General features: G+C 39.8%; 1 protein-coding gene and 1 long non-coding RNA gene across 2 annotated transcripts in view; both read left to right on the top strand.

Annotated features, from left to right (window-relative positions):
* Positions 1 to 9,782, top strand: part of dock4b (dedicator of cytokinesis 4b) — a 92,618-nt gene extending 82,836 nt beyond the window's left edge. The window contains exons 49-52 of the mRNA XM_077593536.1: positions 592 to 664; positions 2,611 to 2,727; positions 4,231 to 4,292; positions 7,579 to 9,782. Of these exons, the coding sequence (XP_077449662.1) occupies positions 592 to 664; positions 2,611 to 2,727; positions 4,231 to 4,292; positions 7,579 to 8,004 (678 nt within the window). The 3' untranslated portion in view covers positions 8,005 to 9,782. The remainder of the gene's footprint in view (positions 1 to 591; positions 665 to 2,610; positions 2,728 to 4,230; positions 4,293 to 7,578) is intronic.
* Positions 9,783 to 11,768: 1,986 nt separating this feature from the next.
* The window catches only part of LOC144068769 (uncharacterized), a 138,222-nt gene continuing 123,959 nt past the window's right edge, over positions 11,769 to 26,031 (top strand). Inside the window, exons 1-2 of the long non-coding RNA XR_013298304.1 lie at positions 11,769 to 11,923; positions 13,141 to 13,213. This is a non-coding gene — a long non-coding RNA (uncharacterized LOC144068769). The remainder of the gene's footprint in view (positions 11,924 to 13,140; positions 13,214 to 26,031) is intronic.

Genomic DNA, 26,031 nt, shown 5'->3' on the forward strand with positions numbered 1-26,031 from the left:
AGTGCTATTTCTCCATAAATTTCATTTTCTAGTTGGATTTCTGACTTTTACAAAGTGGTGAACCTCACACCATCCTTGGTTGTGGTTTCAAAGTCATTTCTGGAATACCAATGAACCTTCTCGCCAGTGAAATGATCTTTGGGGGGGGGGGGCTTTGTATCTATCCGGCAACAAATTGAAAAGAAGAATTATTTGCACCAAAATATCTTGTTTGAAGTTGCACAAGGGCTGAACTTCATGAATATATGAATATCTGTGCGTAATACCATTTTTTTCGTCTTTTAAAGCAAGGCTATTTGTTAAATAGTGACAACAAAGACTGCAACAAAGTAATACTGTGCGTGTTTTTGTGACCGAAGGCCAGCATGAAGCCTTGCTTTATTTCAATAGAAAAAACTAAAAAATATTTGCTTCCCATGCCCGATATTCACACAAGTACGATAACATATGAGCCCCCCTCTGCAATAATATTCAATGCTTCTCAAACTCTGTCTTGTTTGTGAATTAATTAAAAAAACCACCAGAGTTTAGAGTATATTTCTTTGCATATTTCTGGGAAGGTTATGATATGATAACTGGTTTTCTTTGCAGAGAGCGAATCCTCATCTGATAGGTGACACCACTTTACCCCGCAGTGACCCCAACCTTTCAGCTCCAGACAAAGGTAAAAAGCACCAATCGGTGCCCCCCAAAGTGACGGAAACCAGACTACTTATTGTATTTGTCATTTCCTCGTAACGATCCTCCAGTGCATTCAATTAACTAGCGTATCGAGCACATCGCAGCTATCGTGTTTTGTGTTTGAAGCCCGATATCTCATTAGGGTGGGCATTTGCTTGACTCATACAATGTCAGACTTGGCGGAGTGGTGTGGAATTCATAAATATGAATGCGCATCTAAGAGCAAATCCCAAGGCTTTTAGTTTGTTTCTCTATTTAGCTCGTTAGGTGCGTGGATCTTGTGTTTTCTGGGTTCACGAGCGCCTTACTGAAGAAAACACGAGCAGGATTGGATTAGCCTGTGAAATAATTAGCCACAGCAACGGAAGCGAGGTGTCGAGACGAATCTCGGATGTTCATCGTTTCCCGCGAAAGGGAAAGCGCCGCCGCAAAATATTGAAACTTCACACATTTCCGTTGCATACGCTGTAATTACGGCGAAAGAACGCAAGTGCGAAAATTGGCGGAAAACCTGCGATCACATCGACTGCGTGAAGTGACAGTTTCTAATTGTCGATTACGAATTTATAATTAGTACGTGTTCACAGGAACATCTCGAAATGATTACAAGAAATGTATTGTAGCCCAAAACAATGGAAAGTGAACCCCCCCCAAAAACGGTAGCCATCTGGTTGTTTTATCAAGTAGAACAACCAACCCCTGTGACAACAAACCCCGTTCCTCTTAAATGTGTTTCTTTGTGTTTACATATGTGAATACTTAGTGTATACAGTAGTTCCATTTACAGTGGTACCTCGAGATACGAGCTTAATTCGTTCCGGGACTGAGCTCGTATGTTGATATTCTCGTAACTCAAACGAACGTTTCCCATTGAAATGAACTAAAAACTAATTAATTTGTTCCAACCCTTTGAAAAAACACCAAAAACAGGATATTGGATTGGAAAAAAAATGTTTTATTTGTTCTAATTCGCCATCTATTAACAAAGTAACACAACTCGTGGTTTAATATTACTAAAATGTGTTTAATATTACTAAAATTATACGGATTTCGAAGGGGGAGAGATTGGGGAGGGAGGGGGGACTTTTTGCACGGCAATGCGCTCGTAACATAACATAAACAAATTTAAATTTACTTGGATTACGATGCAGACACTCAAAAATAAGTTTAATCGAATCTAACACTAAACTTAATTCTAATTTTGTTTGACATTTGGATACCTTTCTTCTCCCGGGTTGGCTCTTTTTGCCCCGCCTCCACACTGACTTTCAGATGCAACCTATCGAGGGTTGTTTGCTTTTGTTTTACCTTCAAAATATTCCCAAAATGATGCACAGAAATGTCCTCACAATAGGATAACACACGACCACTTGCCAACAAGAAGTAGTATTTACGCCATTCGCACTGACTAACGGGAAAAAAACACTGAAAAAATGCAACGCTCCGCCCAGTGCTCGCAGAGACATTACAAAGAGGGAGTTGTGACCAGAGACATTACCCGAGGGAGTTGCGTGGAGAGAGACAGTGGCCATGATGTTCTTATGAGCAGCATCTCGCGTCCGCTGTCCTCTCGTATATCAAAATTTGTCTCGTATCTCAAGATAAATATTTGCCCGAAATTTGACTCGTATCTCAAATTGCTCGTATGTCGGGCCACTCGTATGTCGACGTACCACTGTATTATATATTATCTTAGTTGAGTAAAGCTTCGTCAAATTTTCGCATGTTGTTTTGCTTTCATTTAGCAGTACTAGAACATTGTTATAATTTTTTGCAGTATTCTTTCTGTTTTTGGTAGTTTTATTTGTTTCCATGTTTCCATTGCAGTCCTCATCCTCAATACGCATGATTTCCACATTGTTTTTGTGCATGTGTTTGCCATTTTGCTGTTGTGATGGTGATTGTGATGTGTCCGTGTGTCATCAAAAGTGCGACCCACGCCCAGTAGCTGGAGCTTGGACAGCGTCAAAGAGGGCAAGCCGTCCTTCTCTGACCCTGTCGGCAAACTGCTTTGTCCTCCCATCCCTCCCAGGCCACTCTATACAGGTATTCTACTCCAGAAAATGTAGCGGATTGTAGCAAAAACCACATTGTATTTCAGAATGACTTATCAACTTTAGGCTACAAAGTAATTTGAAGTCACAAACCATTTGAAAAATCCTACAAATAGGAGAAAATGCCTATAAAAACGTGTTTGAATTTCAAACATCTTTAGCAGCGACCCCTTTCGGAATAATGTTATGCACAAACTTTGAAAATGGCAAAAATTCGCCATAGTTTTTCGATTTTCTCTTAATATGCTTATAAGAAGCCTACTATGAAAAACTCCCAAAAACTCAATGAAACAAAACGTAAAACTGCTTCCAGATGTGTGTTTTCATATTGAAGCATTTAACCAATCACATTTCAGCCATTATTTGTTGCCAGGGTCAGAAATCTGCCTCAAGGCCTTCACAATCAGTTCTGCAGGCTCTGCTGCATTAAACAAGTGTCCATAAGACTGTTGCTTTAACCAATCAGATTTCAAGTTGGCAACACGACAATGTATTGTCGCAGGCGGAGGGATATGTCATCGCTTTCACCAACTATGATTGGCTAGTGATTAGCCAGAGCTACCAAACTGTATCTGGAGCGGGTTGCACAAGCAAATATATTGTCGTGTTGATTTAAAGCCATTTTCATGACGGACTATGGCAGAAATAAGACTGGACAGGCTCGACTTACAGCGTTAGCTTCGATGGCGATAGAAAAGAAGGAAGGAAGAAAGGAGGATGGATATTGTGTACAGTTAAAAAGGATTTTTGGTGAGTAAAATATGGCTATATTCCTAAATAATATTTCAATTGTGGGCCCGGTTATGATATCTGAAAAGCTCCAGTGTTTGTATTTAATCACTAAATGCTGCTAGGAAGTGGATTTTACCCCATTTTAGTGCAATTTTTGCCGTTTCGCCATTGACGTCCATCGCTGTCTTTTCCCGGGAAAATCACCCCCCCTGGCCCGGTTGTAATGTCTGAAAAGCTCCAGTATTTGTATTTAATCATTAAATGCTGCTAGGAAGTGGATTTTACCCGTTGAAGGCGCTACGAGAAAATGCACGGACCGCCACTTTAAAATACAGACTGTAATTTGTCATTTTGACACTGTCACGCCATTTCTGTCATTTAGCGAAACACACAGCCTTAACTAAACTAAAGCTAAACTGACTGCCATGCCCACATCTATTTCTTTGATCATTCTCCTTTAAGAAATGCACTTTTGAACCGTTTTTTGACTTATTTGGCCCAGCAGGGTGGTAAACAGATGCTTATTGCAAACGGCGACAGCAGCTGTTCCGTGTCTAAAAAGCATTTAAGGCCGCCCTGAGGACCCGCACGACATCGCCAACCATTTGATTCATTCACGCTTAAAGCCACGGGGCCTTCTCGGAGGCGCGCGTGCGGTTGTTTGCATGAGTCACGCTGCGTCACGCGGTACTGGTGGGCGCACACCATTTGAATTTGCCCTCATTTCACCGTCTTCTCTCCATCTCTGCTTCTCGCCACGCAGGCTCGTCGGCGAAAAACATGAGGTCGCAGTCGCCCGTTTTCATGTCCAGGTCGCCTCAGAAGGTTGGTAGTTTTTCTGGTGACCTTGTTTTCCCAATCTATTGATGTCCTTTAAAAAGAATTGCCAATATGAGGTCAGAACTACAGTTTTGATTGATATACTTGCCAAATTCGAGCTGGTTGTTCAGATTTGATCGAAAAACAAGTTGGTGCCTTGACTCATTCTTGATGAGTTCATGTGAATCGATATGTCTAACGAAATTTTTTTTTTGAACTACAGTGGTACCTCGAGATACGAGCTTAATTCGTTCCGGGACTGAGCTCGTATGTCGATTTTCTCGCAACTCAAATGAACGTTTCCCATTGGAATGAACTGAAAACACATTAATTTGTTCCAACCCTCTGAAAAAACACCCAAAACAGGATACTGGATTGGAAAAAAAATGTTTTATTTGTTCTAATTCGCCATCTATTAACAAAGTATCAAATAACTAGTGGTTTAATAGTATACTAAAGCTTTTTGCATGGCAACACGCTCGTAACATAACAAACAAATTTAAATGAACTTGGATTACGATGCAGACACACTCAAAAATAAGTTTAATCGAACCTAACACTAAACCTAATTCTAATTTTGTTTGACATTTTGATACCTTTCTTCTCCCAGATTGGCTCTTTTTGCCCTGCCTCCACACTGACTTTCAGTCAATATCGAGGGTTGTTTGCTGTTGTATTCCCTTCAAAATATTCCCAAAATGATGCACACAAATGTCCTCACAATAGGATAACGCACGACCACTTGCCAACGAGAAGTAGTAAGTAGTATATACGCCATTCGCACTGACTAACGGGAAAAAAACACTGAAAAAATGCACCGCTCTGCCCAGTGGTCGTAGAGACATTACACAAGTTAGTTGCGGGGAGAGAGACAGTGGCCATGATGTTTTTATGAGCAGCATCAAGCGTCCGCTGTCTGCTCGTATATCAAAAATTGTCTCGTATCTCAAGATAAATATTTGCCCGAAATTTTACCCATATCTCAAATTGCTCGTATGTCGGGCCACTCGTATGTCAAGGTACCACTGTATAGCACTTGTATTGACTTTGATGATAAATGAGGGCTAAATACAAATTTTGAATTCACTATAAAATTGAGCCCATGATATTGCGGTTAAATGCAGTTCATCTCAGGTGATTCATCTTGTATTTTCATTTGAAATACAAATATTTCTATTGGCGTCTATGATAATGCCATTCATGCAGTTAATATCAGTTGACTCATCTTGTCATCGTATTTTAAATTCATATACAAATATTTGGATTCAATTTGAGAATAAATTAGTGCTAAATACTCATTTTGAATTCATTCTGTGTATGACAACAAGATTGATCTCGATTGATCTCACGGGATTCAAATATGAAATTATCCACTGTCCCTAGTTATAATTCCTTCTTCTTAATGTTACTCATTTGTTAACATAATTTTATTTTTTTTTTAAATATAGTGGGATAGTTGATAATAAGTCAATAACTACTATTATAGAAACATATTAATGGAAGGATTAAAAATGGTGAATCGCCTTTACTATAATAAACATTTTGATTTTAAACAAATGTGTTTATTCTAAGTCGCTTAATAAATGTGCTCTAAAGCGTTAGGAAGTGCAGACAGAGCTCTTAATGAGGCAAGACCACCCTCCCTCCCCCCTTTCTTCCCCCGTCACAAGCGACAGGGTGAAGAGTGCCGCTTTTGTCGCAGGTGACAGCTTGCAGGGAGGAGGAAAAAAAGGCGAGAAAAGCGTCTCCCCCTGCGTGAGTGGCAGCTCGTGCTCTGTCAATCAAAAGCTGCCCGCGTTTGTTTGCATACCGCTATCTGCGGGGTGATGGAGTCACACAATGCCTGTGCCTGGCAAGCAGACTATGACACACCACTGTAAATATTTACTGTAGTGTTCAACAAAAAGGAGCAAATAGGAGGTGTTTATGTTGTTCCGCTTTTTCGCCGATAGGCTTTAAATCGACCGCCAATGAGGCGAATAAATACGAGGTGAGGGTGTGGATTTGGAGTCATTGTAGGTGAATGAAGTATAACATATAAGTACAAAACTGAATGGGAAACAGTCATGTGTATTAATGTCACATGTTTTTTTAATAAATGTTTTTTTAATGTCTAATAATCAGAAAACGAACTCATTGAAAAAAGATATTTTGAGATTTCATCTGAGTAAAAGCGTACCGTATTTTCACGACTATAAGGCGCACTTAAAAGTCTTAAATTTTCTCCAAAATAGACAGGCCGCCTTATAATCCAGTGCGCCTTATATATGGACCAATATTAAAATTGTTATCATGATAAAATAAAATAAATCAGTCGATAGGGTACACCATCCTCTACAGCTCTCATGGCAAGCAGCCCCCGACTCTACTATTTTTCCCGTAGAAAAAGTACTGCGCAGTGACTGCTGGGATATATAGTTCTTTTGTCAATACAACCAGTATGACGGCGAGCACACTAATTTGGTGCTCGCCGTCATTCCGGCTCGATTTACAAAATAACTCCTGCCGCTAGATGTTGGCGTGGACATCGGCACCAACACAGCTTTACGAAGGGTGGCAGGCAGCGCCGGGCTAGTTACGCTAGCTACTATTTGCGAATGGATTGTGGCCTGGACTCGACATCAACACAGCTTTACGAAGGGTGGCAGGCAGTGCCGGGCTAGTTACGCTAGCTACTAGCTAGCTACTATTTGCGAATGGATTGTGGCCTTTAAAAACGGTGCATCCTGTGTGTGTGTAAAATACAGAAATAGCACTCGTTACTGACACTGCGCCTTTAAATGCGATGCGCCATATAGTCGTGAAAATACGGTACCTATCATTCTTCTTTCATCAAATTTACAGTCACACATCAACTCAATATTTACAAATCACCAAATCAAATAATTGTGTATAAACTGAAACTTGCTATAGAAGTGCATTACAGTACAAAAAAACAACTGTGCCCTGAATGAAGACTCTGAAATAATACTCTTAGTGACAATAACATTTCTAGCAACATAAAGAAGCACCCATGTAATGACTTTCTGTCTTGTACAATATATAGTAGAAGAACTTTGGTCGACAGTAGCAACCGCCGTTTAAATTGCATTAAGACCGATAGGAACAGAGATGGTCATAAATCAGCCCCTCCCTGCGGTCAATTCACGTAAAACCTAATTGGATTAAGACAGGACCGAGACGGTGGGAAGTGACGGCTGTTTTGTTCTGTCCTTGTGATGACTTGGGGTCGGGAAAGGACAGCAAGAACTGTACTGTACGGCTTTGAAACCAATTTGTCTGTCTCCACTAGGCCACCGTGCCCCCATTTACTCCTTCGCCAACCGAGTGCCATTCCACTAGCCTGGTCTCCAACTCGCCTGTCCTCTCGGGTAGCTACAGCAGCGGAATTTCCTCCCTCAGCCGCTGCAGCGTCTCGGAGGCGTCGGGTACCGAGCTGCCCGCCGGGGAACAGCCGGCCACCACGCCCGGCGCCGCCCCCGACGAGCCCCTACGGCGAGAGAACAAGACGCCGCCGCCTTACAGCGTCTACGAACGGAACAACCCGCGCAGGCCCGTGCCGTTACCCCACAGTTTATCCATCCCGCCACAGACAGAACCCCCCGCCCTGCCCCCCAAACCTCACCAGCTGCGCACGGGCAGCGTGAAGCTGGACGGAACCTCGGACCCTCGCGTCCCCAGACCGAGGCCTCTGCCCCGCAAGGTGTCCCAGCTATAGGGGAGAGGGGAAGAAACACACTGGCATTATTTGCACTTTTCTACTGGGCACGCAATTTTTTGTTTTTGTTTGATTTAGGTTCCTTTAAACCTCCGCTCCAATAAAAGACACGCAGAAAAAACAAAAAACGAAAAACGGAACCTACTTTTGATACAGCTTAACATAAGTTTACACTTAAAAACAACAACAGTTTTGATAGGTGTCCTGTATATTGGTTCTTTGATTACTTTTTTCAGTGTAGGATCCCGTACCTCTGCTCCAATCAACGACACACAGAAAAAACGAAAAACGGAACCTACTTTTGATATAGCTTAACATATGTTTACACTTAAAAACAACAACAGTTTTGATAGGTGTCCTGTATATTGGTTCTTTGATGACTTTTTTTTCAGTGTAGGATTCCCCTTCCTCTGCTCCAATAAACGACACGCAGAAAAAACAAAAAAGGAAAAACGGAACCTACTTTTGATACAGCTTAACATATGTTTACACTTAAAAACAACAACGGTTTTGATAGGTGTCCTGTATATTGGTTCTTTGATGAATTTTTTTTCAGTGTAGGATCCTGTACCTCTGCTCCAATCAACGACAGGCAGTTTTTCCAAAATGGAGCCTAGTTTTTATACAGCTGGACTACATGTGTTTACACTTAAACAACAGTTTTGATAGGCGTCATGTATATTAGTATGAGGATTGTTTTTGCCTTAAGTATTGGGGACCGTGAATCTTGCACGTTTTTCTTGGTTCATTTTGTAACAATTGGACATTTGTACCATGTATGGCTAAAAACGGTGCTTGGCTTTGACGAAAGTCTAGTTAAAGATCAACAGTTGTATCCGCACGGTACGACTGAGAGGCATTTTTTTTTTAAAGTAACTTCAGCGCATCAAGACCAGCAACTTTTCAAGTTTATTTCATCAGAAACTAATAATTTCCTTCACGACCCGCTTCCCTCTGAAAACCTCCCATCCCCTAATCAGCTTTGCACTTTTCATTGAAGGAAGTTGGACCAAACACAAAGATAAATATTGGCATTTTGCATGCTTTACAGCTCGGACTTGTCCTTGACCAGATTGCATGACATTAAATGGGCGGGCTAGTATTGTGCCAAAGTTTAATGCACGTCGGAACACTTTTTTTTTCCCCCATTGAAAATTTGTGCCAAGAAACCAAGGGAATTTTTGACAACCCCAAATGTTCTAATGTACTGATAACCTTAAGCATAGGTCTGCAATTCTGTCAGTAACACGACAAGTACTGTTATGTATTCTCGATTAGAAAGTGACATCGGAGCTGTTTAAAATGCGTAAATCACGCATTGTTCTTGACGGTGAATCTTGCTTCATGTATGATAGAGGATCAAATATTCCTCAAACATGAGTCCACTTATGCTTTTTTGACAATAGGGTGGGAAGGGATTAGCTTTAGTATTGTTTGTCTCATTTTGGTCGTTGTTTCCTGAGTTTTGGTATTTTTTATTTTTTTTAAACATGAAATATTCCCATTAATCACTTGTGGAAAACTTGTAAATTATGTGATGAGATTAATGTAAGTAAGCCAAATATTACAAAAAATGTATTGCAATTTATGTAAATACTGTGTTTTTAACAAAATTTAGTTATAACAATTTACAGCTTTGAATGTAATGTTGAAGCAGCAAAATGATTATTATAAATGTGCAAACTTTTATGGGTTTTGTGAGTGTAGAAAAATAAAAGGTCATGCTTTAATGAAGCTAACACATTTACACGTTCAATAAAATGCCCAATGTAAATGTTGCTTGTTGTATTAATCAACATTGTAAAGGTGATATAGTACGTGTATGTATGTGTACATATATATGTATATGTATATGTATATATATATATATATATATATATATATATATATATATATATATATATATATATATATATATATATATATATATATATATATATATATATATATATATATATGTGTGTGTGTGTGTGTGTGTGTGTGTGTGTGTGTGTATATAAATGTACATATGTATATATGTATATAAAATATATAATAATTCGTATTAGGAAAAGTGAATGACAATCTTATATGCAGGAATGCATGTGTAAAGGTGATATAGTGATACAGTATGTGTGTGTGTATATATATATATATATATATATATATATATATATATATATATATATATATATATATATATATATATATATATATCAGTGGCGGGCCGTCAGGGCCTTCAAGGCCTTCTCTGCTGGCCTAAGAAATATCTGAATCATATTATATTTTGTCCATCAATACTTATTATCCCAAATGGTCTGTTAGCTTCCTTTCATTGCTTTCCCCCCTGGTTGCACTGCTTCCAGATGTGTGTTTTCATATTGAAGCATTTAACCAATCACATTTCAGCCAGTATTTGTTGCCAGATCAGATCTCCCTCAAAGCCTTCAGAATCAGTTCTGCGGGGTCTGCTGCATTAAACAAGACTGTTGCTTTTAACCAATCAGATTTCGAATTGGCAACCCCACAATGATTTTTCATAGGCGTTGGCATTTTGCTGGCTGGGACATGTCATTGCTTTCAGCAACTATGATTGGCTAGTAGGCGGGCCAAAGCAGCCAGAGATCGCAAACTCCACCCACATGGCCGACAGTGGCAAAAACAAATGGATTCTGTTGCAGATTTCTCTCACAAAGCTATTTTCCAGACTGACTTTTCCAGAAAAAATGGACATCATTAAGAAAGGGCGGTCAACTCCGAAGCTAGCAAGCCTGTTACAGCCGGGAAAATGGTGTGTGCGGCACTTTCAGTGTGGTAACTTAGCTCCACAAGCAAATAGTATATTGTTGTGTTGATTTAAAGCCATTTTCAAAACGGACTATGCCAGAAATATGACAGGACAGGCTCGACTTTCATCATTAGCTTCGATGGCGATAGGAAAGAAGGAAGAAAGAAAGGAGGATGGATATTGTGTACAGTTAAAAAGGATTTTTGGTGAGTAAAATATGGCTATATTCCTATAATATATCTGAAAAGCTCCAGTGTTTGTATTTAAGCTCCAGTGTTTGTATTTAAGCTCCAGTGTTTGTATTTAATCACCAAATGCTGCTAGGATGTGTATTTTACCCCATTTTAGTGCAATTTTTGCCATTTTGCCATTGACGTTCATCGCTGTCTTTTCCCAAGGAAATCAACCCCCTGGCCTGGTTGTAATGTCTCAAAAGCTCCAGTATTTGTATTCAGTCAATAAATGCTGCTAGGAAGTGGATTTGACCTAATTTTAGTGCATTTTTTGTCTTTTCACGTATGGACGTATCGACGTTCATCGCTGTCTTTTTACCGGGGAAATGATACTCCGGGCCCGGTTCTGATGTCTAAAAAGCTCCAGTATTTGTATTTAATCAGTAATTGCTGTTTTCGGCTGGATTTTACCCCATTTTCGGGCAATGTTTGCCCGTACGCCATTGACGTTCATCGCTGTCTTTTTACCGGGGAAATCGCCCCCTGGCCTGGTTTTAATGTGTGAAAAGCTCCAGTATTTGTATTTAATCATGAAATGCTGCTAGGAAGTGGATTTTACCCCATTTTTGTGCATTGATTTATTGATTATTTTTTATGTGTCGCAGCTGTAGCTGCAGTAGAGGTTTTATAGCCATAAAATAGTTTTTGAGGGTTGGATTGATACGTTGAAGGCGCTACCAGAAAATGCACCGCCCGCCACTGATATATATGTACACGTTTATGCATGTGAAAAGCGCACGTCATTTTACTGTGGAAGAAGAAGAAGCTGATTGGTGTCACGTGACACAAACTTTTTGGCTTTTTTTTTTATTCCTGCGCTTTTTACTGCAGAAGAAGAAGAGGAGGCTGATTGGTGTCATGTGTGACAAACTTTTTGGCTTTTTTTCATTCCTGCGCTGCACCATCGAACGCCGTTTTGGTGGGTACCAGAAATGATTACTTGTGTATTATTATTATTATTATTCACAACACATGGATTCAGTTTAAATTGCGTTGTTGATACGTGAAATGCCGAACGCAGACTTGTAATTTGAAATCGGCAGCGGCCATCGTCATATATCATCAATGTCAGCCGTATCAAATGTATATTCAACAGCACTTTGAAATACTATATTCAACGTGAAGATCGCAGTCTGGCAACATTATCAAATTTTGAAGACCCATTCAGAATGTATGAATCAAATCACCAGCCTTACTTGTTATTATTTTAATTACTTACTGGGCAGAATGGTTCTGCCCAGTAAGTAATATATAATAAATAATAGCGCCCGTTTACATTTTCTTGTCTTGGATTGGATAACTTTATTCATCAATTTCATTGTGACAGTTACAAGTTAGATCAGGGGTGTCAAACTCATTTTTTATTATTATCGCGGGCCACCTGGTAGTTTCGATTACATCCGGAGGGCCGTTATGTCTTCCAACTAGGCTGCCAAAATTAATCGATTAATAAATTGACAGCTTTCTCGATCGTGCTAATCGATAGATCATTTTTGGACATTCTAATTAGTACAAATTGTTTGCAATTATTGATTTAAAATGAGGAAACAGGAAATAATCTACAATCTTCATTTGAATTTCATCATAAAACAGAAAGTTGGCACTCATCATTTGCTTTCTCGGGCCACACAAAATGATGCGGCGGGCCAGATTTGGCCCCTGGGCCACCACTTTGACACATGCATTAGATGCAGGTTTACTGATTAGCAGGCAAGTATTAGGAAACAGTTGATATTTATACACAGTAAGCCAGCATTTTAAGACGTGATCATGACGCAAGTGGCTGAACTTCATGAATATCTGTGCGTAATACCATTTTTTTCGTCTTTTAAAGCAAGGCTATTTGTTAAATAGTGACAACAAAGACTGCAACAAAGTAATATTGTGCGTGTTTTTGTGACCGAAGGCCAGCGTGAAGCCTTGCTTTATTTCAATAGAAAAAACTAAAAAATATTTGCTTCCCATGCCCGATATTCACACAAGAACGATAATGTATGAGCCCCCCTCTGCAATAATATTCAATGCTTCTCAAACTCTGTCTTGTTTGTGAATTAATAAAAAAACACCAGAGTTTAGAGTATATTTCTTTGCATATTTCTGGGAAGGTTATGATATGATAACTGGTTTTCTTTGCAGAGAGCGAATCCTCATCTGATAGGTGACACCACTTTACCCCGCAGTGACCCCAACCTTTCAGCTCCAGACAAAGGTAAAAAGCACCAATCGGTGCCCCCCAACGTGACGGAAACCAGGCTACTTATTGTATTTGTCATTTCCTCGTAACGATCCTCCAGTGCATTCAATTAACTAGCGTATCGAGCACATCGCAGCTATCGTGTTTTGTGTTTGAAGCCTGATATCTCATTAGGGTGGGCATTTGCTTGACTCATACAATGTCGCAAAGGCCACAGAACAACAAAGCAAAAGTACAAAGTACACAGCAAAGTATATGGGATCATTAAGAATCACCAAATCAAATCAATAAGACAGAAAACAGCAAAAGCAGCAAAAACACAAAAACGACAAAGAGCGGACGGAGCTACCGCTACCTGCTGCCACTTGAGCGGCGCCATCTTTGTTGCGGTAGCAAAAACGGAGACAGACTCAAGAAAAAGATATTGCGGAGTTGAGCATGAACTGTGAACATGAAATGTTTGTTGTACGATGACCTGATTGATCAAACAAATTCATCGACAGATGAATGACTTCAAATAATCAATAGACGTAGGAGTAATTGCACCGTTTATCGTTGAAAAAGTTCAGTTATATCGGATAAAACACAGCTGTCCTATGAGAATTAAGGTTAATTTGGTTAATTTCCTCCATTACACTAAGCACTGGCTCCCCTCAAGGCTGTGTACTGAGTCCTCTTCTGTACTACCTGTACACATACGACTGTACACCCACCCACCAGTCTAACGCCATCATCAAATTCGCTGACGACACCACTGTGGTCGGACTCATCTCAGGAGGGGATGAGTCGGCTTACAGAGATGAGGTCAACAATTTGTCTTCGTGGTGCTCGGTGAACAATCTCACACTGAACACCACGAAAACTAAAGAAATAATCCTGGACTTTCGCAAACACGGCACAGATCTGGCCCCACTCCTCATAAATGGAGTATGTGTAGACAGGGTCCAGTCCTTTAAATTCCTGGGTGTCCACGTCACGGACAAGCTCTCATGGTCTACAAACATCACGGCAGTGGTGAAGAAGGCTCAGAAACGACTCCATTTCCTCAGGGTACTTAGGAAGAACAACTTGGGCACCAATCTTCTGATAACCTTCTATAGAACCACTGTAGAGAGCATCCTGGCGTACGGCATCACAGTGTGGTACGCTGGAAGCACGGCGGCAGACAAAAAGGCCATGCAGAAAGTGATTAACACTGCCCAGAGGATTGTCGGCTGCTCTCTGCCCTCACTGGAAGACATTGCCAGCCCTCGTTACCTCAGCAGAGCCAAGAACATCATAGGAGACCCTTACCACCCTGGTCACAATCTGTTCCAGCTGCTGCCCTCTGGAAGACGCTATAGGTCCCACAAAGCACGGACAAATAGGCTTAAGGACAGTTTTTTCCCCACATCCATCAGAAATCTAAACTCGCGGTAACATAACACACATTCCCTTCTGCGGTAATATGAAAAGATGTTTGGGTGGTGATCTGCCTCCTACTAGCTGACTGAAGTATGGTAAGTGAAAGACAGTGAGAGGTAAGCGAGAGGTAAGCGACCTGTATCCACAACAGCAGAATGCCAAATTACAAGTCCGTAACTTACACTTATTTAGGCCTTTTGCTGAGTAAACGTAGCTTATGGAGAAGCACCATCAATTTCGTCACACGCAGTTTCTGCGTGTGTTGACAAGTAGGCTTTTTGTGTTGTGAAAATGACGACAGGGCCTATGTCCGATTATTATTATTATTATGAACTTGAGAGGTAAAGCTTTCGTTTGAAAATAAATATCTTCAAAAAATAAATAAATAAACCTATCAAGATGGGGATGCAGATATAAGGGTGTGTGTGGCGTACTGCGTCAAGGCTGTGCCCCAATCCATCTGTCTTCATCAGTCAGTGAGCTGAGCGAGGAGGGGGGGTGTCGTTGGCTATGTCCCACAGGAACCCGCTAAGCACAAGCTGCTTGCCGCCTTTTACGCCAATTCCCACCGAGTGGGACATATTTACAGTAAAGCCAAACTGGAGGGTTTTTCAGCACAGACTTGAAAAATCCTCACCACAGAACCCTTAAGCTAACACGAGAGAACAAGCTGTTTGTAGAGTCAGTAAGTGATGGTGATGGTTACTCCACTTCAATCCATCCTTGTAGTCATTTCAGGTCGAATCCACACCTCTGACTGTGACGTTCATTGCTTATCGAACCGACTCATCTATTCACACGTGTTTTGGTGACTACATCGGACGACAAGCTGTTCGCTACCATTGCCTGACGCTAATTGCCTCTTGGAAACTGTCCCTTTCTATCGAATACGACAATGAGCTACGAATGATGATGCCGGGCTGGTAGAGACCCCTGAAGCCAAGAGTCCTGAAATCAATTACAGTCTAAATGGCAATGCGATTAGCACTCACTAATGTGCTTCTCCTTTCCATCACAGCCTTCTTTGTTGGTCTCCTTGTGTTGGAAATGCACGTTAAGTCTAAAGTTGTGGACATGTCTTTTTTTAAAGACACTTTAGTGCAGCTCTTTGTACTTGGTATTCCAAATATGTTTGGCAAGCAGTTGTCATCGATGTCAGGGACAACAACTGTGAACTTTACATACAGACTTTTGTTGGCTTTTATTGTTGAGTGCAAAGTGGCTTTTTAGACAGAGCTGTATAGGATATTTGATGTAAATCAAGAAAGATTTTGAATAAAATAGTCTCGTTCTGGTTAAAAGAATAACAAGTAAGGCTGGTGATTTGATTCATACAGAATAGAAAACAATTAGCCCTTCCTCTTCCATTAGAAATGTTTGATCATTTCAAGTGCTCTTACTTTAGTTTTCCCTATTTGGTCTAATGCACAAGTGTCAAAGTGGCGGCCCGGGGGCCAAATCTGGCCCGCCGCATCATTTTGTGTGGCCCGGGAAAGTAAATGATGAGTGCCGACTTTCTGTTTTAGGATCAAATTACAATGAAGAGTATAGATGTATATTACATTTCCTGATTTTCCCCCTTTTAAATCAATAATTGTAATTTTTTAATCCATTTTGTCTGTGTTTTTAGTTCATGAATCATTTTGTAAAATCTAAAAATATATAAAAAAAGCTAAATTAAACATTGTTTTAGATCTATCAAAAATGAATATTCAGGGATTTTAATCCAGTTCTTTTAATCCATTTATTAAAAAAACAATCTGAATATTATATCTAAAATGGTTGTGCAAAATGTCCTTTCATTCTCAGCATTTGTTTGTCCGCATTGTGACTTCAATTATGCAGAATGAGTCTTGGCTCGAGCATTAAAGTGTTATTTTCTTTTTTTTTGACTGGACCCATGCCACAAATGCCCGCGTTGACTTCTACGGCGCTCAATGCCGTATGTTGAAATGTTGACGAAACAGTGCTCTCTTTTCTGTTACGTGATTTTTCATCATGTTCTTTTAGATTTATTTTTTTCTCCCTCCCAGCTCCTTCTCTGAGACAAGGTTTATGAACCTTCAATGTGTCATACAACACGTGCGCTAAAATAAACGGATTTTAGAAGAACAGAGAAGAGAACGAGCCGTGTGAGCAAAGGTCAACACTTGATTTTCAATGGAGACGCTAACCTTTAAAATGTTAATTACTGTACTTGCCATTAACTCATTGGAAAGAACGCGCTACCTAAATATAGCCATTTTTCTATTCAAAGTTATTTATATTTTATTGGGCTGACATTAAAGGAAGCCTCCCTGAAGTATTCCAGCATCAGAATGATAAAAGTTTCAGTATTTGAAGTCAAGTACTTCTCACTATTTCATGCTGTATTTGTGAACGCTACTGCATTCATGATTTTTAAAGTTTAAATTAAATATTGAATTTGTTCTCCCTGTAAATAGGTCTCAAACTCACGAGACGAGAATCATGCACATTCCTGTTTCTCGCTAAAATCAAATTAGAATAAATGTACGTAATAGAGAAATCAAATCATTCAATATTGTATTTTTTCTTCCTTTGAATCTCCACGTCTGCAACAACAACAGAAAATGTTTGAGTCAAATTTACCAAGCGTGGCTATTTTCTCTGTTCAAATTTGAAAATCTATTAAATAGGCTGATCTCTAAATTGCTCAATTCAGCACTTTCCCACTTCATTATGAATGGCAGTGTAGGCAAAGACCCGTAAAAACATGTTTGACGTTGTCTGTCAAACTAGTTAGCACTTAACGTTTGGAGTTTCACATCAGTGGCACTGAAAGAAAAATGTAGGTCAGCGGTTTTGCCTGGAAGGCCACAGCGTGTACCCTACTTACAAAATCAAGAGGTCCACTTGCTTTTCCACCAGATATAATAACTGAAGGTGATGCTTGACAACACATGTCATAGTCCTCATAGTTTTAGTGAGTAGGCCAGTTTTTAGTTTTTTTTTTTTTAAACTGGCCTTTTCTGTCTTTATTGTACAGTGGTACCTCTACATACGAGCTTAATTCGTTCCGGGACTGAGCTCGTATGTCAATGTTCTCGTAACTCGAACGTTTCCCATTGAAATGAACTAAAAACAAATTAATTCGTTCCAACCCTCTGAAAAAAACACCAGAAACAGGATATTGGATTGGAAAAAAATGTTTTATTTGTTCTAATACGTTCGTTTGAGTTACGAGAAGATCAACATACGAGCTCAGTCCCGGAACGAATTAAGCTCGTATGTAGAGGTACCACTGTAAAAGTATATTTTTCAAACTGGTCGAACGTACGTGAAATAAAACGGTTTGACTGAAAAGCTGATGACGGCAACATATTTTGTAACACAAGTGAACACCACTCTCTTTTTACTATTTTGCTTTGCTCTGGTCTATATTACAAGTAAATGATGCACCATGAAAAGGATCCAACATGAAAGTCATTCTCATTATAAACAGTCCCTCTTGCCTAATAGAGGCTATTCGCTAAAAGTTGATTCAAATGCAACAATGGGTCTGGGAGAGAGACGGAAGGTGAAATCTGGGTAACTTCCACTATTTCACATCGGGAGCGTAATAAGAGGCCCGAGAGGTGCAGCCCAATTAAACGAAATCGGTTCTTTTCATTAAAGATGTGCTTCTGGCCGCTGGTGTTTCCGAATGCTCAGGTGGACGGGCAGCAAGTGGGCTGATCTCGCATGAGTTCCAATTAGAGTCGAATGGAAATGTGATAACTTTAGCTAATGTACAGGTTGGAGCAAAGCATCGGAAACCACGCAGACAGCTGCGAGTGCGAAGATCAGTTTAATGCGTGTTCTCCTCACGGGTGGCCAATTAATGGAGTGGCTGCGGGTAGAGATGCTGTCAATGCGGCGGTTTGTTGTGCCGTTATAATTAGTCACCGCACCAATTGGTCGACGTCTCTAAAAGACATGAAATAACATCAACAAAAAAATCGACCGAGCAAAATAGAAAGACCTGTGGCAAAAAATCAGTGATGCAGAAACAGTTGAACTTGGAAGTAGTAAAGGTCTTGAAATCATTTATTTCTTTGCGATGCATTTTTGGGGCATTTAAAAAAGGAACTTTAATGCATATTCATCACAAGGGACAGAAGGAAATTCTCGATCAGTATTAGTGAGTCGCCCAACTCCAGGAAGCCAGGAGCAGTTGGTGGTTGGGGGCTGTTACTAAACCTGCCACCAATCCCCATTATAGGTTGCAGACTGTCAACACTTCCTTTGTGAGAATACTCTAAAAGATGTTGGAAGTCACAGGTTTACACGCCAGCTGTTGTGCTTGCAAACAAGCCACACAGAGAGAAAAACATGAACCTATTAGCACTTTGAGAAGGTTTTGGAAACCTTACCTAGATTTTCCAGCCTCCAATCCTCCCATTAAAAGAAACCATTTTTGAGTCCAGTGGTACCTCAAGATATGAGCTTAATTCGTTCCGGGACTGAGCTCATATGTCGATTTTCTCGTAACTCAAACGAACGTTTCCCATTGAAATGAACTAAAAACAAATGAATTCGTTCCAACCCTCTGAAAAAACACCAAAAACAGGATATTGGATTGAAAAAAATGTTTTATTGGTTCTAATTCGCCATCTATTAACAAAGTAACACATAATTAGTGGTTTAATATTACTAAAATGTGTTTAATAGTACTAAAATTAGACGGATTTCGCGGAAGGTAGAGAGAGGGGGATAAAGTGTTTTTTTTGCACGGCAACACGCTCGTAACATAACATAAACTAATTTAAATGAACTTGGATTACGATGCAGACACTCAAAAATAAGTTTAATCGAACCTAACACTAAACTTAATTCTAATTTAGTTTGACATTTTGATGCCTTTCTTCTCCCGGGTTGGCTCTTTTTGCCCCGCCTCCACACTGACTTTCAGTCAATATCGAGGGTTGTTTGAGTTTGTATTCCCTTCAAAATATTCCCAAAATGAGGCACACAAATGTCCCCACAATAGGATAACGCACAACCACTTGTCAACGAAAAGTAGTATATACTCCTCTCGTATTAGCGAACAAGCTCGTATCAAGATAAATATTTGCCCGAAATTTTACTCGTATGTCGGGCCACTCGTATGTCGAGGTACCACTGTACAGAAATGACTGCATCAGTCTTTCTGTTTTCTTAAGTGCTACCTGAAATGACTGGAGAGCTTTACAGTTGAATTGTATATCATCAGGTGGAGTGACTTTGATGTAAACTGACACATTTTCTTCCGATTGTTCACTTCTGGTGTGAACATTTCACCCTCCCGTGCATATTCTCCGCTCATTGTGTGCATATATGGGCCTGATGCCAAGAAGTATTGTTTGAAATGTCTTCCTGGCTGAACCCCTAAGGATATCTGCTCGCAGCAAAGATGCTAAGAAGATCGGTCATGAGTGCGGATGAATGTGAAGAGACAGCTGGAGTGGTGTAAACACACGTAGTACATGCGTACATGTGCAGACACGTGCAGACACTTACCCCCATCCCTTGGGGTTTGTGGAACCATGGTAGGTGAACTATTCAACCAAAAACATCTCTCCATTTTCTGTATCAAATGCTTATTTTACTTGATATACTCTTATCTGTATATATAGAGTCTTATCACAGTTCCCCTAACGGTGTGAAGAAGCGGCCTCATTTAAATATTGGCGCAAAGCCACTGGATAACTATCTTTCTTATCCAAACAACGTTGCGCCAGTTGTTCTTTCCTTCTTCTCTGTTTAAATCTTCTATACAATATCTGACTGGATTTTCTTCCCCTTTTCAAAAACCACATCTTCATAATTCTTCACAATAATGATCATTTCTACTAAGCATTGTAAATAGTCCTGTTAAAACCAATTGAAACTATTTAGAAGAAAGCTTTGAAAGTATTGGACAGAAAACCAAAAACGCACCATCACTGTCAGATATTAAAAAAACAAACAAATTCCTAAACTGGAACATTGCAGTTAAAAATATACAGATGCCACCTTAGTTTACAAAGTACACAAAGCTCCTCCTCCACTACAAGATTTTGTACCAAAAAAATCCAACACAACAACAAGGGCTGGCTCTAGAGGTGACTGTGTAGTTCCCTTCACAAAGAGTCAATTTAGCCAACTTTCCAGTTAGCTCAATACCAGTTAGCATACGTGAATTCCCGTCTCTGAACCCCTAGGCCAATCATCTTAAAGCACATAAAATTGCGATCACGATGCTGTCTAAAATGTGTGTGTGTCATCGTTTATCTTGTACCTACCCTAAGGACAAAAGATGGAAATTAGCCCACGGCTACACTTACATATTTACATATATATGTTCATTAACATAAATATAGATCTGTTCATCAATATGTGATGTTCCTTATCAAATAAATCAAACACAAACTGAAACTCATCGCACTCCTGTAGTGTCAATTGTGCACTGAATATGCTTTCATTTCCAACCCAGAGGGGGCACTGTGTCACTTTGTGTGTGTGTGGGGGCGGGGGGGTTATGCGCTCCAGGTCAGTGGGCAAACTGCAAACATTTATCCCCCCCTTACATCACCACCTCTCCTTCTGACAAAGTGCACACGGCTCCTCCGAGGCATACTAATGCTCCTGATGTGCATTAGCCTCGGAAATCTGCCATTCAGCACCGCCGCGACCAGTTGCTAGGGAGGTAAAGACCCCCAAACCTACACAGGCCTCTTTGTAAGGTTTGCGGAGATGTCAATTCCACATATTGGGATTATTTTCCATAAAAGTGCCTTGTCACCTTGCTTCACTCCGACTTGCTGCCTCCGATTGCATCCATCTCTGAGCGAACAGTTCGCATTTGTATTGGCGTTTCACAATGGCCGTAAGCAGTAAACAAACAAACATGCATGACATGCAAAATGAGCTATGACAAGGGTGTCAAACTCGGGTTGGTTCGTGGGCCGCAATAACATCAACTCAATTTCATGTGGGCCAGACCATTTTAGATATAATATTTGGATTTTTTTTTTATTGGATTATAAGAACTGGATCAAAAGCCATAAATATTCAGTTTTTTTATAGATATAAAACTGTTTATTTGAACTTTTTTTTCTTATTAAGGGAAAAGATCTAATCATCATTGTTTTCCATTTCAAATGGAAACAATTTTTAAAAAAAATATATTCAATATTAAAGTGGAAAACTGAAAATATTTTTATATATTTATTGTTAGATTTTACAAAATGCTTTTTGACCTAAAAACACCAAAAGAAAAAAATGGATAAACAATTGCAATTATTGATTTAAAAAGGGGAAAATCAGGAAATATAATATACATTTATAATCTTCATTTGAATTTGATCCTAAAACAGAAAGTTGGCACTCATGATTTACCGACTCGGGCCACACAAAATGATGCAGCGTGCCAGATTTGGCCCCCGGGCCGCCACTTTGACACCTGTGAGCTATGACAATGCATCTGTCATGCATGCAAGACGCAGTGGCATCTAATTTGGAGGCTCGGTATGAATATAAATGACATTTGTTGGGCAGTTACTTGAAGAGATTGGTCCAGAATAGGACTGGCAATGTACATTTTGGGACTTTCTTTTAATGTCATTTAAGTTTTGGTCCTTTGATGAATCATTTAGTGTGTGCTGTATTTAGATTTGTCGATTTGGGAGGATACATTGCCCCTGATGTCAACAGTGAACTACCAAGGCCACATTTTGAGACAATGAGTCCTTTGAGTTGAGTCCTATCCCAGTGCAAAAATCATACAAAACAATTATTTAATTCATATCGATGTGTAATAAGTCGCTTAGTTGTGAGGACAAAGAAGTTCTGTTTAATGTTGATGTGAAAAGCTGTGATTGTCGATTCAATACTCATGTTGAGGTGGCTTAAGCAAATCCTGCTATAGATTCATGATTAATAAACGACTTACTTTAACCTACATTTCAAATGTGTAAACTGCATTAACAATTTTGGAAGGCCAATAAATTGCTTCACCAAAATGTTCCTGCTTCAGCATTCCTCAAATGTAGTCTTAACTTTTTCAGTTACTAGAAGAAAGCAAAAAAAAACAATTCTTCCGGCTCATTTCCCCCTCCCTCTTAAAAAACATGACAGATGAAAAATGGAAGCTATGCGAGTGAATTCCAGGCAGCTTTAGCTTTGAAACGCCGTGCGAGCTCGCCTTGACCAATCTCGCCTTCGCAGGCGTGCGCTGGCGCACTGCGGGGAGCCGCGGCGGCGCACTGTTATGCTTTGCTGGGAGAAATGAGAAAAAATGACAGAAAATGAAGTTGGCCGACTGTGGTGTATTGTTCTCCACTGCTCGTGATGAACAGACCTGGGGGGAAGGAAATTGGTCCCTGGTAGTTCTTGTCCTTCTCATCCGTCAGGTGGACTGGCCACACGACAGGTTGTGTAAACACCAGTCGGTTGACAGCAAAGGATTCAAATATCGTATTTTTACGACTATACGGCGCATCGTATTTTTAGCCGCAGTGTCAATAACGAGTGCTATTTCTGTATTTTACACACACAAAGGACGCACCGTTTTTATAGACGCAGCCAGGCATGGCAAAATATACACCAGCTTAAACATACGGACACACGCTAAAAACACGTTTTTAAAAAGGCAACGGAAGCAAAACTGAGTTTGGTTGTACTTTTTTTAGCCATTTTACAATGTACTCACGTCATCATCACCCACAAATCCATCAAAGTCCTCATTTTATGTGTCCGAATTGAACAATTGTCCAAATGAGTCATCGAAAACGCTGAGTTTTATACGTTCGTCCAGGCGACTGATTTATTTCATTTTATCGTGATAACAATTTTAGTATTGGTCCATATATAAAGCGCACTGGATTATAAGGCGCCCTGTCTATTTTGGAGAAAATTTAAGACTTATGTGCGCCTTATAGTCGTGAAAATACGGTACATGAAGTTGCATACAAACGCGAATGGTGTTCTCTGTTAGCTGTTAGCTAGATGACATTCTTCTACAGCGGTCAGAAACGCTGCAGTTTTTCAAGCCTTCAAGCGTTTTGCATTGTCAGCAATTTGGGCAGATAGGCCACACCCCGTCATAGATTGTAACAATAACGAGAGAGAAATCGTAACATAACGAGATAAATGTGTATATATACATATCAAATTTTAGAATCTTTTTGACTGAATCAAAGCAAATCTTTGCTAGTGCGTAGCGACACTAATCCTTCATGTTGTTGCATTCCATTAGTTTCCAAACTTAGGAACTTTCTATTTCTTATCAGACTCATACAGTGCTGAAACATTTCATTAATTTTTTTTTTGCATTCGAGCAGCCAGTCGAGGACATTTGAACAGCAACATTCTTTAAAGAAAGCCTGTTAGGTATGTGTTATTCATTGAACAAAAGCTTCCAAATGACAGGGTTGCATTCAAGGACCTCTTCACCCTTTGACGACGCTTGGAAAAATGATTCCAACGGAATCTCTCTTTACTAAGCCAAGATTTCTCGGTGCAGACGTTAAGTTGCATTTTTACTTTTATTGATTCTCCTGATTGCTCTAATGCACATGTGTCAAAGTGGTGGCCCGCGGGCAATATCTGGTCCGCCGCATCATTTTGTGTGGTCCGAGAAAGTAAATGATGAGTGCCAACTTTCTGTTTTATGATGAAATTCAAATGAAGATTGTAGTTATTTCCTGTTTCCTCATTTTAAATCAATAATTGCAAAAATGTGTACTAATTTGAATGTCCAAAAATGATCTATCGATTAGCACGATCGAGAAAGCTGTCAATTTATTAATCGATTAATTTTGGCAGCCTAGTTGGAAGACATAATGGCCCTAATAAATGGATTAAAAGAACTGGATTAAAAGCCCTGAATATTCAGTTTTTTACAGATCTAAAACAATGCTTATTTTAGCTTTTTTTAAAATATATTTTTAGATTTTACAAAATGATTTTTGAACTAAAAACACAGAAAAAAATGATTACAAAATTACAATTATTGATTTAAAAGGGGGAAAATCAGGAAATTTAATATACATCTATACTTTTCATTTTAATTTGATCCTAAAACAGAAAGTCGGCACTCATGATTTACTTTCCCGGGCCACACAAAATGATGCGGCGGGCCAGATTTGGCCCCTGGACCGCCACTTTGACACATGTGCTCTCGTGGAAGAGTTAGTGCTGCAACACTGGGATGTCCACTTCCTCTTTTGCGTAGCCGGCATTACAAGTCAAAGGTTCAAACTGCTTCCCTAAGTGTTGAATTAATCGTGTTCTCACTGAAGCATAGGTTGACCTCCTAAACCTTCATTATTGTAGAAACCTGACACACACATTTCACATTTGCAATCTGTTCTTCTCTGCTTGGGTTGTTATTTCCCCCCTATTTACCTTCCCCTCCCAGTTTGAGCCATTATCTCTCGTCTATTTCTCTGACTCAGCTTGACGTCGTTTGCCACAATGTTTATCGCCGGTGAAAGATTTAGCACCTGAAGGCCCCATGGGCACATACTCCTTCTACTCATCCCTGAACTACAGATGACTGATTTGCGTGCATCTTGCGCAATTTTCAGCTTTATTAGCATTATATAGAGATACCGAGATCTATAGTGAATCTTTAATGAGGCTTTCATGGAGCATTGGAAATGTTTTGCAGGATTCTCATTTCTGGATGAAGGTATTCATAAAAACAGAGAGTGCTCAAGCGGTAACGTGGCAATTTAGAAGCCAAGTTTGATTAAAGCCATTCTGTGGATCATCGGCGGTGTTTTCAAAGGTGCAAACGGTTTGTTAATGTTAAACTAATGGACTCCATGTTCATGTTCTATGTGTAAAAGCGAATTTGAATCAGTATTTCCAATTATAGTACGTTTTTTGAGTAGTTATTGCTGCTGAATACGATTAAAACTCACTCTCAAAGTCTGTTTAACGCGAAAGTAAGCATATATGGAAGTGATTTAATTAGAAACACTCAAAGTAACACATCCCCACAGCTACAAATTCAGCCTGGACGTGCTAATGCAAGCGTTCTCGCGATCTTCAACTGTTAATAATTTAGTGACAGCTATTGTTCCGACTTCATAGTTGCTTCAAGAAGCCGGCCCCTATTCCCTCATACTGTTTATTTTTAGCACGGTTGCAGTTGGTGTGAAAGGAGTGTGAACTAAAAAAAATGTTAACTTCTTCCCATAAACGCAATTTTGAAATTGTATTTGTGGGCGCCTTATAATCTGTGTTCTAAAAGTTCCGTGGCAATTTGAGGATGAAACGGGAACAAAAAGCCAAGCTCCCTTTCATTATTTCAAGCACTCATGCCTCCACAAATATTTTTGGCACCACTTTGTAGTGATCCTTTGTTCTCTCACCCGCCCTGAACACGCTTATAAAGACATTCAGCTTATCAAGCCGTCGTCGGTAATGACAACACGTTGACAGATGGGAAGCACAAGTGA

Source organism: Stigmatopora argus, chromosome 23, assembly GCF_051989625.1.
Source record: "Stigmatopora argus isolate UIUO_Sarg chromosome 23, RoL_Sarg_1.0, whole genome shotgun sequence".
Lineage (NCBI taxonomy): Eukaryota > Metazoa > Chordata > Actinopteri > Syngnathiformes > Syngnathidae > Stigmatopora > Stigmatopora argus.